The 17501-nt window shown below is 39.1% G+C and overlaps 1 protein-coding gene across 4 annotated transcripts in view; it reads left to right on the forward strand.

Moving 5' to 3' along the window:
* The window catches only part of PLA2G4A (phospholipase A2 group IVA), a 74512-nt gene that overhangs the window by 47921 nt on the left and 9090 nt on the right, over positions 1-17501 (forward strand). For all 4 annotated transcript variants that reach the window (XM_072343690.1, XM_072343688.1, XM_072343691.1 and 1 more), the window contains 6 exons: positions 1690-1912; positions 3835-3949; positions 8292-8429; positions 8760-8852; positions 10989-11060; positions 13180-13422. In XM_072343690.1, the coding sequence (XP_072199791.1) occupies positions 1690-1912; positions 3835-3949; positions 8292-8429; positions 8760-8852; positions 10989-11060; positions 13180-13422 (884 nt within the window). The remainder of the gene's footprint in view (positions 1-1689; positions 1913-3834; positions 3950-8291; positions 8430-8759; positions 8853-10988; positions 11061-13179; positions 13423-17501) is intronic.

Consider the following 17501-nt stretch of genomic DNA (forward strand, 5'->3'; position numbering starts at 1 on the left):
GAAACACTCTTAAAGTTGCTATTTGAAATAGATAATGATCTGTTCTTTTCCTTGTTATTGTTTTCAATTATTTTCTGCTTTGGGGTGAAGCTTTATCTCACTCCCATACTATACAGGAAGTTTCTGAATCTTTTGAAATGCCAGAACAGTTTCTGAACTAAAAATAAGAATATGTGATTCAGATTTAACTGTAGGAGGTTGGCACCCAGGAACGTGTTTCTGCTGGATTTTCTGGTTGGTGTGGCGGATTACCGTTCTGTTAAGTGATGTGGATTTACCTTTTCCTATCTTCAGCAAAAGGGGAAGGTCTTTGACTGAATGACGAGCAGTTGAATTGTGTGGCATACTGTGAAGGCTTGTCTGTGTTTCTGGGCAGTGATATGTAGTCCATGTTCTGAAAAAATGGCAGCTGGGCATGTGGTCCTTTCTTTATAAAGCCTAGGTGTGAATACAAAGGTCACCCAATGTAAACCTATAGAATGTATATTAAAATAGCAGGATTATCTGAACTGATTCAGTCAGAACCATATTTGAAAACAATTTGAAAACAATTGTATTTAAACAAATTTGCTTCTGCTGTCTTTACGATGTCACCTATTCAGAATTTCCTTGCTTGATGAATAAATAAATGGACACTTTGGCACTCTTTCCATTCTTTATTTTCCCCACGCATTCTGGTAGTTTGGAATAATGTTCTTTTCTTTCTGTATTTTTTGAAGGGTGGAGTATCCCTTTCCTGGAGGGAGTGTCAGGTTTTCGCTTGTTTACTCAGATGCGTGCCGAACCTTGGAGCAATGCATTTACCTACTTGACTGTTTCATCTGTCTTCTTGCTTCAACCTTGTGCTGAATTCTTCATCCTGTGTTTTCCTTTCTCTGCTCGGATGGAAGCTTGCTGCTGTATTTGTTCCACCCACGGGCTGACGTGCATGTTGAGCTTTAGAGACTGCACAAGGGCTTAGTGAATCAAGTTCTTACATCTTGCATGTGACGAAGTTCATCATGCTGTCAACTAAATTGCAGAGTAGTGACCTCAGGGCCAAGATTACACAGTGTGTGTGAAACTACTATGCAGAATTATGCGTGAAGCATGGTATGTATACATTAGCCATCTAATCGAATAAATAATAGTGAAAGGAGCCTCTGCTAAGTTTGGATGTCATATCTAGAGTTTTCAACAATAGTTTTACTTGAGTCAGCCAAGCAAAAACCACAGTTGTCTACATCTCAATCTAAACTTTGTTTTGAGTAAACAAAACCTCAGTTTCCAGAGTTACTCAATGACAAAATTACAATTTGCCCAATAGGCCTTTACTAAATCCCCAGTTAAATCCCTGCACAGGTTGTAGTTATTACGCTTCCTCCTATTGTGAAAACATCTGCATCCTGGAAAATATGCTAGTACAGTGGTGTATCTTAGGGTATTTTGAATCTGTGCATGCTCATAGAATATCCAGTCCTCGTGTTTTTCAGCCTTCCACAATTCTGTCCAGTATCCTTTAAACAAGTAAATGATAAACACATTAGAATTTTACATCTTAAATATTATGGAAGTGTTTGTTGAGTACTTTCTTGTATGTTTCCACTTATAACAAATTATGTAGCTTTGAGGGGAAAAGATTTACAGTGAGTAAAGTAATCAGCAAATGAACAAGGCTTTGGCTCTTACAGAGCCTGTTCTCCATTGCAGGTACATGTCAACTTTATATTCACACCCAGATTTTCCAGAAAAAGGACCAAAGGAGATTAATCAAGAATTGATGAATTCCGTCAGTCACAACCCACTTCTGCTGCTCACTCCTCAGAAGGTGAAACGCTACATTGAAGCTCTGTGGAATAAAAAAAGCTCAGGGCAGCCAGTCACCTTCACTGATATCTTTGGAATGCTAATAGGTGAAACGCTTATTCATAACGTGAGTGTATTTTTTTAATGAATATTAAAGCTGTGAAACTATTGATAGTTTGGTCTGCTGCTGTTTTCTTATTTGTTTGTTTGTTTAAAATGGCCTTGGTAACATTTTGCAAAGCATATTTATCAATAGGAATATTTGAAGTGATAGTTGAGCAGAGCAGATACTGGGTAAGAAGCTTGTAAAATGCCATCCATGCTTTGGGGTATGTTTTGGAACGGTTCTCATTTTATTAAGAGCTACGAAAACATACATTCATGTGCAACGGAAATGAACTCAACTGCTGAATAATTGCAGCATGATCTTAGCATATCATCCACAGAAGTTGCTGTTAAGCATTTTCACAAGTTACGCAATGTTGCAACATTTTTACATACATTCTGCTATGAGAGAAGCAGCAGATACTTAACAAAATATTCTTTTCAATGTGAAAGACCAGGTCCACATTTCTAATACTAATTATTTTTTTAGAGAAATGAGACAATAGCAATGTTTCATACTGTTGTATTTTATTATTGACAAATCTTATTTGACTGAATCAGGCACAGACTTCAAGTTGAAATGAGTCAAGTAAGCAGAATTGGAATTTGATCTTATCATAAGATTGAAATGTGTTAATAGATTCGCAGACTTTTTTATGCACATGTTCATTTCATAAGCTTTTCATTTTCATAAGCATTTCAATGTTAGTTTTAAACATAAAATACTGAAAAACAGGCAACACAACAAAGGAATGTTGATGATCCTGTGAGGCTGGCTGGAAGTCCCTGTATGTTAAGGAGTTAAGCAAATGCTCAGATATTCAGCTGAATTTTGAACCTGACAATGTCAGTGAGTAAAGAATATAAAGCTCTTGGGTTTTGTGCAGGTAACAAGTCCTAGTCCTATTGTGCCGTAACTATTTTCATTTTTTTCTTGATCTCAGTGTCCAGAATACTGTCCGAGGGAGTTGCAGGCTCTTAGTTAGTCTCTTAATATTCTGTTTGCTTTTCCTAGCTTTTTCTGAGCTTCTAGGAACAGCACAGACTGAAAAACATTACATGATTGTTAATGGCTGTTTTGAATGAGAGAAGGTTTTTCGTTTAGTGGTTTGCAATAGCAGAGGGGAAGAACCTGCATTGACCAATAGTACTGTTTCCTTTGTGGTTAAGTTGTGTTGGATTCTAGGCAGACTGCAGTGAAAGTGAAGCCTATTTATTTCCATGGATTCTACAACAGATACAAAGAGCATAATAACACCATTTGACAGAGCAAATTCTCAGCTACAATGCACTCTTTTTGCACTTCACCTCTATTAGCTGTGCATTTTCATCAGTGATGAAATGATGCCTGTGTGCTGCAATGGTAAAAATCTGCATGGCTGTTTTGAAAATGGCTTGTCTTTCACATCTCTGTCACCACCACCTCACTGTGCTCACATCCACTTTTTGGTCTCCATAAACATTTACAAGAGCCAGTGAATGTCAGTGGGTGCCATTTTTTCTGCGTGGAGGAGTTCAGTTCCACTCCTTTGCTTTCTACATACGTCCATGTCAGGCACCATTTTGTCAGACTGACCCTCTGCTGCCATCTATCACCCAGCAACAACATGTAATGGGATACTGGTGAAAAGGTTCAACCTCTACTGCCATCCCACCAACATCTGCATTTGATCTCATGGACCAACATCATAACATAGGAGGCATTACTTTTAGAGCAGCCCTCATGTAACTCATGCTCGTATCATCTTTCTATCAACTCTTTGCCCATTCCTTCCCTCCTGAGTTGTGCAGATAAAAGGCACTGAAACAAATTCTTTCCTTTTACAAGTTCTTTCTGTTTTGTTGGAATAATTTTGTCCATTTTTGAGAGAAACTTTTAGTCTCCAAAGTATCAGCAGGTTGTGACAGGATCTCATTGGATATAACTTCTTTCTTTTCACACAGAGGATGGACACCACTCTGAGTGACATGAAGGAGAAAGTCAATGAAGCACAGTGTGCTCTTCCACTCTTTACATGTCTCCATGTCAAACCAGATGTCTCAGAGCTTATGTTTGCAGGTATGTTTTCAATCTGTCTGAAGAATCATTTGCAAAAAGGAATGAGGAGTGCATGATTAAAAAAAGAAAAAGCTTGTTTTTTTGTTTTTTCTTCCTTTTTTTTTCTAACCTCTGAGAATAATTGTGTTGTGTAACTTGACTGCACTTCATTTTCCTTCTGGCAAGGACTAGGTAAGAACCTGGCATTTTATTAAATGTTCTTTTGAGTTTAACAAATTCACAATGCTGTGAACCAACTACAGGGAGCTCTCATTTAAAACAAGAATAGAAACCTGTGATAAAGAAGGTACTTAAGCAAAACATCATAACAATTCTAACTGTTTTGAAAGGTGATTGGAAAATAGATGTGTTTGTGCTCAGTGTCTGCTGGGAATCCTACAGTAGAATCTGCTAACAAGACATTTCAGGGATCAGCAAGCACTTGGTTGGCTGGGGCAGAATGTAGGCACAGTCTATCAGAGCAAAGCAGCTTCAAAGAAGAGATGTTGAATATTCCTATTCCTCATGGCATATCCTAGAGCTGAACTTTTGCTTGTCTTTTAAGGTGCATTTTTTCCTGTCCCCATTACCAAGTAAAACAAATAGAGTGTATTTTAGATCAACTGCTATTTTTCTTTTTTTCTTGGAAATTAATCCTACCACTGTTTCAGGCGTCTGTGGAATGATACTTTCTGTTCTCTATCTAAAGGCAGAGGTAAACATTTGCAGTCAGGCAGGGTTATTCCAATAGATGTACTCCTTTTTATTTCTTGCACTGTGTATAGTACTGTTGGTGACTTAAAATAGGCTTTTTCTTTTATTTATAGCTTTTAGTCTCATCTGGTAACCTGATTAGAGTGAGGGTCTGCTGGCACTAGCTGCTGTACAATCAAAGGGATCTCTGTGCCTAGGTAATAATGTGACTGAGAAAGGAAGCACTGAGTGGCTTGGCAGAGGTTAAGAAGTCAAATTACATCCAGATTTCCCAAAAAGCATTTGGAAAAGTCACAGTCAAAGATTTGTTCATAATAGAAAATTAGGTAGAAAGTGACAGCCTGTGGCTTGGACAGGTACACTCTTGGATGGGTAAGGAACTGGTTGGAGGGCTGAGCTCAGACAGTGGTGGTGAATAGAGCTAAATCCAACTGGCGACTGGTCACAAGTGGCATTCCCCAGCGATCGGTGCTGGGACCTGACCTCTTCAATATCTTTATTGATGACCTGGATGAGGGCATTGAGTTCACCCTCAGTAAGTTTGTAGATGACACCAAGTTGGCTGGAAGTGTTGATCTGCTGGGCTGAAGCCATTGGGATGAAGTTCAACAGACCAAATGCCGGGTCCTGCACTTTGGCCACAGCAAACCAGGCAGCACTACTGGCTTGGAGCAAAGTGGCTGGAAGGCTGTGTAGAGGAAATGGATGTAGGGGTATTGATTGATGCTTGGCAGAATATGAGCCATCAGTGTGCCCAGGTGGCCAAGAAGGCCAATGGCATCCTGGCTTGCATCAGAAACAGTATTGCCAGAAGGAGCAGAGAGGTGATTGTCCCCCTGGACTCGGCAATGGTGAGGCCGCACCTCAAGTACTGTGTCCAGTTTTGGGCCCCTCACTGCAAGAAAGACATTGAGGCCCTGGAACGTGTTCAAAGAAGGGCTACAAAGCTGGTGAGAGGTCTGGAGCACAAGCCTTATGAGGAGCTGGGATTGTTCAGTCTAGCGAAGAGGAGGCTCAGGGGAGACCTTATTGCTCTCTATAACTACCTGAAGGGAGGTTGAGTGAGCTGGGGGTTGGCTTCTTCTCTCGTGTAACTCATGATAGGACCAGAGGGAATGGCTTCAGGCTGAGCCAGGGGAGGTTCAGGCTGGACGTTAGGAAATGCTGCTTCTGTGAAAGAGTGTTCAGGCAGTGGAATGGGCTGCCCAGGGAGGTGGTGGAGTCACCAACCCTGGAAGTGTTCAAGGAACATTTGAGTGTTGTGTTGAGGGACGTGGTTTAGTGGGAACTGTTGGTGATGGGTGGATGGTTGGACTGGATGATCGTTTAGTCTTTTCCAACCTTGGTGATTCTGTGATCCTGTTGTAAGTTTACAGTTTTCATAGGAGAATTTCTGCTTTTCTCCTCAAAAGTCAGTAAGCTCATTGGCTTAACGTACAAGTTTTCTGATGACTTTCTGTTTTACAAGGAATATTGTTTTGGTTCCTTCTTTACTATTTCTAAAAATAAAATGATCTGTCATTAAGAGCAGCCTTCTCAAAGGAAGCCCAGAAACAGCTGAAGGCTGGTTGATTTCTCCAGCCTTACTAACTAGGTTAGAAAACATATTACCTCCGTCAATGGATCTTGTTTTTCCTTTTTTGAGACTATCACCTTTGTCATCGTAGAGGATGATCTTGATTGTTTCTATTGTAAGATTCCTTTCTCCTTTTAGAACTGAGCAGGCTTTGAACTAAAATATTTACACTTTCTTGTTACTAGATTCTAGACAACTTTCATGTTGTTTCAGAGTTACTTTGAGGAACAATGGTGCACGATTTCCTGCAGCTGCTAATTTCTCTCATGCCCCAGACTCTGCATGCTTTCCCAGTACTCCTGACCCTGGCTACACTTGCTGCACCCAGAACTGTAGTAATCATTGTAACTAAACAGGATTATGATGATCCAGTTGAAGACAGCTTCTTAAATTAATTGTTATTGCTATTTTTTTATTAAGATATCTTTCTAAATGACCAAAAGATACTGATATCCAGAGGAGAGTGGAGAGAATTCCGACAACCATACATTTTGGAATAAGCCACTAAAAGGAATTAACCCTCTTGACTGGGATAGAAACTCCTAGAAACGCTTCAGTGTTTCTCGTGGAATAAGATTCCAGTCTCGCTCTCTGTCCTTCATTGTGAGAGCTGTCTCTTGGGACACTGATTTGAATGGCTGCTGTCTCAGGGAGCTTCAGGAATGGCAGAAGCTAAGGCAGAAGGCCTTTCTTTTTAAGACAGATGCTTTGTTTCTGTGAACAGGGTATGTTTTCAGAAATCATCATCGTTAGTGCAAATAGAAAAATGAAAGCTGGCAATCACAGATTTAAGTTAATTCTAATTCTAAATTGTTTCACTATCAGCGTGATTCTAAAATAGATACTTGCCAAAGCCCATAAAAGGCAAATAGCTTTAAGTTCCTGAACTGGATCTGTAAAAGAATTTCCTTCTGTTCTAATAACCGAAAATTTATTTGTGGACAGTTAATTTGGAAAGTAGGATGTTGTATTTGACTCATGTAGTTAAGCATTGCCCCACAAAACGAAACTCATAGTAGTCATGATTAAATCTTTCCATTTTGGGACAGATGGTTAACTTTCCTCTTACTGTTTCAATAGAAACTCTGCATACCTGCAGGAGTGGATAGCATCCTGTGACCTGTGGGGATTTCTGAAAGCTCTTTCTTTTGACCTGCTTCAGGGTTATTTCTAGTCTGTAGTTACAGAAGCAGCCAAATTGATCACTACTAAAAGTATGGAAGATAAAGCAGATGAACAAAGTAGTGAAAATGTAGGGTACTTTTTTTCACTTTTGCTCAAAGATGAAGCAAATTCTCTTAATAGAAGCAGTTCCACTTGTAGAAAAACAATAGTTCAAAATCAACTGAAATGCATTTTCTAAAGGCATAAGCTGTAGAATGTAAATCACTCCTGGCATTTTCTTCTGAGGTCAGAAAATGCATTGGAATGTTGTTCTTCATGTTTGAATGAATTCTGTGTTTGTCAATCTGGTGTGTGTGTTAAAAAATGTATTAACATGGTTTGGAGAGGCATGGAGAGGCACTTTCTCAGGTGCCTCTCAGCTTTGATTTGTATTGTTGCATTTCTCAGGAAACATTAGTGGTGTAACCTTAATGCCTCTGCTATAATCTTTCACAACATCACAATATTTCTTGCCATGTTAGATAATTTTTCTGCTGCCTTTGTCACTGTCATCCACAATTTGGATAGCATATATATGGTAGGATCACAGTGAAGGAAAAGAAACCTGGAACTAAGACCCATATTGGTGCTTTATAATAATGAATCATATAGGACCATGAGATGAAAACGAGGTGTCATTTTGTTTTTCTTGTCTGTGATTGCTGGTTTTTTTTACTTTTGTTCTTCCACCCTTACTTTCCTCCTCCAAATGTTGTGATAAGAGGGAATGGAAATGGCAGTTCCTCCTTTGCTGTAAACAAATTCTTCAGTTCTGCACAATGTGAGAGACATTACTGTGGGTTCAGTACCTGTTTAATTCATATTTGTTTCCTTGAATGGGAGCCTCAGCCATTACATCCTCTGTTTCTAATCAGATTAACACTGTGATGCAAATTCCTTATTTTGCAGACTGGGTGGAATTCAGTCCATATGAGATTGGTATGGCAAAGTACGGCACTTTTATGTCACCGGATTTGTTTGGAAGCAAATTTTTTATGGGAACAGTGGTGAAGAAGTACAGTGAAAATCCTTTGCATTTCTTAATGGGTAAGTATGTGATGGATGGAAACGTGAAACTAATTTTAATAGTTCACTCACAGGTGCTCATAAAGGCAAGCACAAATACGGGAAGCAAGAAGTATCGTTTTAGTTGGTGGGAAGACATACATTTGGAAGATTTTACAGACATGGATTGTCAGTTCCTACCTTTGAGATTCTGCTAAATCTGAGTTTGACATAATGTGTTCCATAATCACAAGTCTGTTTAGTATGAAAGCAATGACTGAAATATTGTGGTATGTGTTTGTTTTTTGTTTTTATTATTTCTTTTTTTCACCTTCTAGCAGCTTCCATTCATTTTTTGTTTTCACTTTGCAGGTGTCTGGGGCAGTGCATTTTCTATATTATTTAACAGAGTGCTCGGCGTCTCCAATTCTCAAAATAAAGGTCCCACCATGGAAGAAGAACTAGGTAACTTTAGTAAATAATTACACTACTAAGCAGAACAATTCCTAACAAGATTCCATGGACTGTTTGTAGAAAAATGGCACTTTGTTGGTTGGTAGTGACTGTAAGAATGTGTAATGCAAGCAAGTTGACCTGCTGACATTGCTAGATCCTAGTGAGGACAGTGAAAGAAAACTAGAACTTTTTCTTTCTTAAACTTTTTCTTCTGATCACATCACATGCATATATCGACCTCATACTTTTATAGAGGTGTAAGAATCTACCACTCTTTCATATGCTAGTTTTTACAGACTGAAAGATGACAAATACTTTATAGTTACTTTTATAATCTCTTAACACAGTGCTGCATTATCCTAGAAATTAGTCAAGTAAACATAAATTTGATTACTTCTGAATTTTTAGGTTAATTATTTCTAATTACAATTCAGCTGCTGGTATGTGATCCTTCACTTAATAATTTGGTGATTTTGTTTCCATTCCTAATGTACAAATGGCAAACTAACTGTAACAAAAGGGTTGTAGTTTGCTTGGGTTAGACTGCTGTGTTTTATTTGAGAATGTTGTTGATAAGGAAACAGCTTTTTAACACTTTTTTTCCTGTTAAGAAGGCATTACAGGGAAATTTATCTAAAGCAATAGATGAGTTTTTTTAGAATGCAGATGAAGATGATTAAAAACCAAATCCCTAAACCTCTGTATCTCTGTTCCAATAGTTGTTACTCATCTGTTTGATACTGTACTTCTTTATGAAAGAAAATGGGACCTGTGCCTTCAGGTTCATATACCTAATACACCTCAGGAGTGTTAACACCTGTGGAGGGTATCTGTTAATGAATTTGTTAGTGGAAGGGTCTACGTAATTGCTTGTGATGTTGAGACATATTTTTATCTCCTACCCCCAGCAAATGTCTGTATTTATTTCACATGTAATTTGAAAAGTGTACTCTAAGATTTTAAAATACTGATTAGAGGAGAACCATCACAGAGCTGCAGTTGTCCCAGTAAAATCTCAGTTCTACTAGAGTGTATGGCAAAATACCAGCAGGCATCAGAGGAGCCACGGTTGTACAGATAGTCTATTAGTCATACTTAGCAGCAGTGAACAAGCAGTTTTTCTTAGGGTTTGCTTTAAAGAGATGATGTGATGTCCTAAAATTAGATTTGTTCCTTTTGTTATCTTCCTTTTTTTGTCACTGATGTTAATTTTCACTTGTTTTCTATGGCATGGCTTTAGAATTTGTACATGTTTGTCTTTGGTATGTGTGTGCATGTTATTGGCGTTTTTTAGATAGTGATTGAGGATCCCTGAGTATTAAAATGTGTTTAAGGAAAAATCCATGATGATGAGAGCTCTTTTGTTTTGTTATGTGATATTATATAGCTATAGTGGGCATAACCGTCTTCAGAAGAAAGCAACAGTGGTAGTCATCTGTATTTGTTATTCTTTACAGAGGTTAATAAAGCTGTATTTTTTTTACAGTTGGCATTACAGTAAATTTCTATCCTTTCAGTCTACACTAGTTATAGAAAATAGATTCTAACCTTGAGCTAAAGTAACAGAGTGAAATTGACATTTCTTTAATATGGCATATGAAGGAAATGACAACCTAAAAGATGAGTGTACCATCATAGAATATGATGATGGAATATTCCAAGTTGGAAGGGACACCCGTGGGTGACAGAGTCCAACCATTGGCTCCACACAGGATCACCCAAAACCCAAATCCTGCGTCTGAGAGCAGTGTCCCATCTCTCCTTGAGTGGCGGTGGTGTTCCTCTGTTTGAATATTAGCAGTGGATTAGAAGATCTCCTATTGTCTTCCTAGTTTGCTAGGAGTTACTGACACAATAGAGGCTATACATCTGAATTTTACTTCAGGTAAATGAGGTGTGTCAAATGTGATGCAGTAGCAGGTAGTGTGTACTGCTTTAGGTTTTCCTTTTGTGGTTAATCTGCTTATTGCAAGCTAACACCAACGTATTCTGATCAGATTCTGAATGTAGAGATGTTCACAACAGATAAAATCTCTTAGCTGTATTTTCTATTATGAAAAATGTCACAGTTTTATGCCTCAAATTGGTAGGAAATTCTTAGCTATTCTGTAGTAGTTCCAAGTAATTTTGTATTTCTTTTAACAGAAAATATTAGGCTAAAGCACCTTGTAAGTAATGACAGCTCAGACAGTGAAGATGAATCACAGCATCCAAAAGGTAAGGAAATTGACACATTTTATTTCATACTTTACTTTCTTCATCAGCTTTCTCGTAATGTGTTCAAACTGACCAGATGTTATCAAATCCCATTTTCCTCAGTCTTATCAGTCCTTTGCAATTGATAACAGTGGCAAAACTTAACTATTTAGCAACAAGGGTTTTAAAGGAGCCAGTGGCTCAGGAAAACAGAGATATCTTGATCAAAAGGCTTTGGCTTGACCTTGTGTCTCCTGCTCAAGTCAGTGAGTAAATGACTCTCTTGTATGCCATTAGTCTTAGCATCCACCCAGCAAGGCTTCACGGTGATCTCCACTTTCACGTACATTTCATTTACATCCAAAAATCAGACTTTCTGAGCCAGTGATCTGAAGTTCAGCAAGCTACTGAGCTCAGAGGCATGCTTGAATTGTCAGCATAGCAAACGAGCACTACCCATTGTTATGAAGTGTTCCTTATCAAATATTTACTTGGGAATGTTTTACTTTGTCTTTCCAGTATTCACAGATATCTTCCAGCACCTGTACAAACAATATCTGGTACAGGAAATTCCTAGTGGTTGGCGTAGTGCTTTAAGCAGTGCCCAAATCTAGTTTCCCAGAACAGGCACAACCACATGTGGTAAAAAAGATCCTACTGAAAATTTCAGGAACCTGAACCACCTGCAGATGTCCGAGATTTTAGTCCGGGTACTGGTCTCATCATAATAACATTTTCTGTACATGAAAACACTTTTAGGGATAATAGTGATTTTCATCTGAAAAATTGAATTATTTTTTAACAACTTAAGCAAGGATGGGAATGTGGCTCTCTGTGCTCATTTGTAGTTTTAAAGTCTGCAGGAAGAAAAGAAAATCTTGTAAAATGAGCCTTTGATTGGGTCACTAGCTGAGCTGAATGATTGCTTCTTCATTTCCCCTTTTGTGTAAAATAACAGGGAGTGTGTAATACCACTTTTAATACTACAGATTTCCTGTTTAAGTACTAGAAGCTCTGTTTAAGCCAGCAAGAAACACTACATTTATTTCATAGTTTGTAGCCAAAGTGGAGGACAACCTACAGATCTGTTCTGTGTGTGCCTGGTTATCTTCTATAGGATATTTGTTGATGGATATTGGACCGCAGAACTCTGTGGTGTTTGATGTTTGTTTTCTTTCTACTTGTATAAAGAGCCTGAGCCTGAGTTATCTCCATGTATAAAGCAATCGAAAAGGTGAGTTATGGCAGGTTATAAATGTCAGGTCACACCAGTCCAAGTCATTTTAGCGTTTATAACGTCTAGATGTAGATATCAGAGTTTAGACAAAGTTTGTACTACTTAATTAAAATTAAATATTGGTTATTGAGTTTAGTTTAGTGAAGTTATATTTTCAGATTTTTTAGAACTTCTGTGTGATAGCATTCTCATTTATGCAGATATCACAGAATTTTTATTTAATGTCTACAGTTTTATGCATACTCCCATATCCACTGACATCTAAGTCTGTGATTGTCTGCAGTAAAAGTAAAACCGAAATTACTTCTTTTTGAGCAGAGGCCACGCAAAGCCATCATAAATATTGTATCTCTACCCGAGAGTGTTATTTTCCAAGGACACAGTAAAGGGATGTGCTAAAGAGAACCATACAAGGATTTTACGAAGATTCAGAGGCCCAGATTTGTTTGCTTACAGAAAGCTGGATTTCTGGCAGTGAGCAAAGGGTGAAGGAGGGTGTCAATATACATCCAAACCAATCAGATACTGGTGACTCAGGTTTGTCACCTGAGTCCAGGACAGGTAAAGTCATATTTTCAATTGCTTTTGCCATCCAAACTAGCTAAAATACAGCTCAGGTCATCTAACATAGTCCCAGCATGTTTTCCTGTTGGATATATTCACACTGCTGTAGTGCAAATGAGAACATTTGCTGGCTTGTGAAGGTGAGAGGGTGATTTCTATCCATTCTCTCCATAAAATTGTTGCAGCAGAGCTCCTTCATTCAATCCATGGCTCTTTGAAAGAAGGCAATGGCCTAGTTCTATTTAATCGGTCCTTTATTTTAAAAGATGCAGAAATTTTGGTTTAGTACTTCACGCATTAATTATCTCACCACTGATTTCTTTTCTTTGTCCTTTACAGGCACTGAAAATTCAGAGGCAAATGAAGAGTATCAGAACAGCAGCCAAGAAAGCTGGGTGCAGCGAATGCTGATGGCGTTGGTGGGTGATAGTGCCCTTTTCAATACCAGGGAAGGGCGTGCTGGGAAAGTGCACAACTTCATGCTGGGATTGAACCTCAACAGCTGTTACCCACTGTCTCCTCTGGCAGATCTTCTGACTCAGGAATCTGTGGAGGAAGATGAACTAGATGCAGCTGTGGCAGGTTAGTTTGCAGAAAGCCTGTGTTACTGCATATTCATTGGTTAAACTGTGATTTCCTCCGTGTGGTAACATTTACTCAAACTGCAAGGCTTACAGCTGCCCTCAAACAAAGGTGAGACAACATTTCTCTATAAGCAGTCATGAGTACCGACCAGTGCTGAAGGTTGTCAGATGACAGGGTGTCACAAACATCACTTCACAATGATTTCTGCATGCCGCCTACTTCCTTAATCCCCTGACAAGCTCTACAGCACAACTGCTAGCATTTCAGCTCTTTGTTTTCAGGGAGATGCTGACAGAGTTGATCAAGCTGCTTTTGTGTCTGGCACCCTTCATTAAGGCTGCTTCTCACTCACATGGGCTGCTGTAATGGATGATCTATGTTCTTTTCATTGGCTAAGCCTTCAGATAGAAGTAAGACCTTTCCTTATCTTTCTACAGTGCTTTTCTATAGCTTCTCTGACACCTTTGTCTTCCTCTGACAATCCTGTGGAGGCAGTGCACTTCTTATTTCTACATCCTTGCTTTCCTGACTCCACGTTCCTCCCAGTATGACTGATTTGTCATACGCATCTGCATTTCAAAGAACAACAGAGATTGGAAGGGACCCCAAGAGATCACTGAGTCCAAGCCGCTTGCTAAAGCAGGCACCCTACAATAGGTAGAACAGGTCAGCATCCAGATTGGGCTTTAATATCTTCATGGAAGGACTCCACTACCTCTCTGAGCAGCCTGTTTCAGTGCTCCATCACTGCAAAGTAGCTTGTCTGCATGTTTGTGCAGAACTTTCAAGTTCAATGTTTAAGCCATTACTCCTTGTCCTATAACTACACACCACTGAGAAGAGCCTAGCCTCATCCATTTGCTTCCCACCTCCCTTTAGGTATTTATTAACGTTCATCTGATCCACCCCCAATCTTCTTTTCCCCATGCTAATCACTCAGAATTTCCTCACACAGGAGATGCTCCAGGCCATTCATCATCTTTGTGGTCCTCCACTGGAGTCCTTCTAGGAGATCCCTGTCTATCTAGAACATAGGAGCCCAGAACTGGATGCAGTAGTCTAAATATGGCATTATTGGGACAGAGCAGACTGGGAGTATTACCTCCCTCAACCTGCTGGCCACACTCTTTTTAATACACTGCAGGATACCATTGGCCTACTTCGCCAGCAGGGCACACTGCTGGCTCATGGGCCAACCTTTTGTCCACTAGAACACCCAGGCCTTTCTCCACAGAGCTCCTTTCCAGCAGGTCAGCCCCCATCCTGTATTGATGTATGTGGTTATTCCTCCCCTGGTGCAAGACTCTACACTTGCTCTTGTTAAACCTCATGAGTGTCCTCCCTGCCCAGTTGCATCTTGTCATAAGCAGGAAGCAAGCATGCTGGTGGCAAACAAGAATGTAAGAAAAAATTGATTTGCAGAAGTTGTTTAGCATCTTTCCCTACTCCCCTGCATGAAATACATGGTGCATAGGACAGTAGGTGCAGAGAATTAGGTATCACATTTGATTAGCATTTTGAAGACTTCCTATAGGCAGAGTTAATTACACTCTACACAGTGAAAACCTCTGAATTTCTGAGTATTCTTTAGTCTCTGGTGCACTTTTTTTCTTCCTTAGTAGACAGCAGAGCACTGCATTATGCATGTGGTTTTCCCTATAGAAAAGTCAAGTCATAGTCAAGATACAGTGTGGAGTTTCTGTGGTACAAACTGCATAGCACTGTCAAACAACCCACATTATAACAGTCACTTCAGCCCGTTTTCTATCTAGAGGAAATAGATTGTCCCAGTCAGTCATTAAGCAATAGTAAATACCAGATGTCGTTTAAAAGCTTAAGGAGCAGGCGCTGCCTAATGTGTATTTGTTAGTGTAACAAATCCCTTTGAGTGGTTGCACAGTAATTTCCATCTGTGCTCTGCTTTCTAAATATTTTTACCATCTCAGAGGTGTTTACAACTGGGTAATCTTAATATTTATAGTGGTAGTAAAGGAGGCAGGAAAGCGGGTAGTAAATTTATGTTTGGAAAAAGTGACAGTTGATGAGAATTTTGCATAATTAAGACACGTGGATAATCTTCAACATCAACTATCAGCTTCCTGTATTTTAGTGTCAGTTGAAGTAAAATGCAGGTTTGTCAGAATTAGTCTGTTCCTCCGAGACAGTTACTTGACTGTCTGTCACCTGAAAATCCTCAGGCTAAAATGTATGGTGGAAGTTTGCTATAGCTGCAAGTTTTTTGTGTTTCTGGGAGCCCACACTCATAAACCTGAATTAACAACTAAAATCTAACAGCTGTGAATGGTCCCAGTTTAGCCAGGAGTAGTAAAAAGCAAAAGCAAAACACAAAATGTCAGTAGTTAATCTAAAAATTAATCACTCAGTAGTTCAGAGCATGTCCACGTTTTAATGCTGTTGGTGAATTTTGCTAATAGATGTAAGAACCTGGGAATTCAGAGGAATAGATAGAAAGGAACCTTACAAATAAATTTAGAATGCCGTGTATTACCATGGCACTGGATGCATTTAAGCACTGCATATTTATTCTTATCAGCAAGAATTTACCTAGCAGCTTCAGTACAGAGAGAAGTCTGGATTGCTTAGACTTTGTTTATATTAACAGACCCCAAACGCAAAGGTAAATGAATCAAAATTGATACAAGTAATGTTTTACATCTCCAATAGTCTCAAGCCTTTCACAGGCACAAATCATGCTCTGGGAGTTCAGCATGTGTGTGCAGTCTGCTTAGAAAGAAACACTCCTACAGACCAGATGCTGTTTTTCTGACAATCAGTGCGATTACTGCTGCCTAAGTCAGTGGGTCAGCAGCTCCTTAAGCGCTGGAGCAGAGAGTGTACATGAGAAAACTGTTTGTGCAGTGGGCTCCGTTAAGAGTTTTAAATTGGTGAAAATTTAATTTTAATTAATAATTCACCACCTGTATTTGAACTGCATTGTGTTTTTGTTGTCTTTTTTATCTGTGTGCTGTAGTTTGGGAGTTCTTTCTCTTTGGTGTTTACATTCCCAGCTTTTGTAATGAAAATACTTGGCATCATTTTGCTGTGGATTCCATTTGTGCTGAGAGTTTTCTTAACTGACTTCAAATATGCTTTAAAAGTTTACGCCTCTTGAGTAGTTTCACTGTGAGCTCAGATCTGTTTTATTTCTGTGCCCTAATGTTACAACATACTAAAATTCCTTGAGAAAATGCCATATGAATTACAATAGGGAAAAAAACCCACAACCAAAAAAACCACAACCAATTTACAATCTCCACTTCCTTACTTATAATCTCCACTTCCTTGCTTCATTATTTATGGAAACTCTGCTATAGTAGATGCACGTCAATAGCAAACGCCCTTTTAATTCCCCTTACTTTCATTGAAGCTGCCATCTGTGACAAAGTTTGGTCTCTAGAGCACAGTCTTCTTTATTTCCAAGCAGTTCTTGTTTATTTCTAAGCTGGCTGTGTATCCAATTGCTACAGGCCAGGCAAGCATCTCATGCTTCTCTCTGTTGGCTGTTCCATAAGTTGAAAGCTTCTCTTCATACAGATACATCTTTCAGAAGAGCAGTCTGCCTGATCTGAAAATTCACGTCCCAGGCTCTCAAAGCATAAATATTCCTTTCACCCTTCACTCTGGTGTGTAATGGTGGACTGAAATATTGGGGCTGCTGGAGTATGTAGTGTGACTGTCCTGGGAGCATGTGTTGTAAAATATAAAAAGAATAAAAGTGCTTCTTTCAGCATGGTTCAGTCTTATCTCAGTGGTGCTGGAGCTGGCCTCTGTCTCCATACCTTGTGTAAATCCAACCAAACTACGTGCTAAGTCTCCCTTTAAGTTCAGGACATTAAAATAAGTAACTAACTACTGGATAATCTTCACTGCGTTCTTAATTCTGGACACACAGCATGGATGTGGGTTATGTTTTGGAACTATTCTTTGCAGTTCAAAAACCAAATGTACTTCTAAAAGGTACTGTGATAAAAAGAAAAACGGAATTTCTCCTGTAATTACAGGAGTCCGTGAATAATGAAACCAATCCATGTGATCATTATAAATTCAGTGATGAT

Source organism: Excalfactoria chinensis, chromosome 8, assembly GCF_039878825.1.
Source record: "Excalfactoria chinensis isolate bCotChi1 chromosome 8, bCotChi1.hap2, whole genome shotgun sequence".
Taxonomy (NCBI): Eukaryota; Metazoa; Chordata; class Aves; order Galliformes; family Phasianidae; genus Excalfactoria; species Excalfactoria chinensis.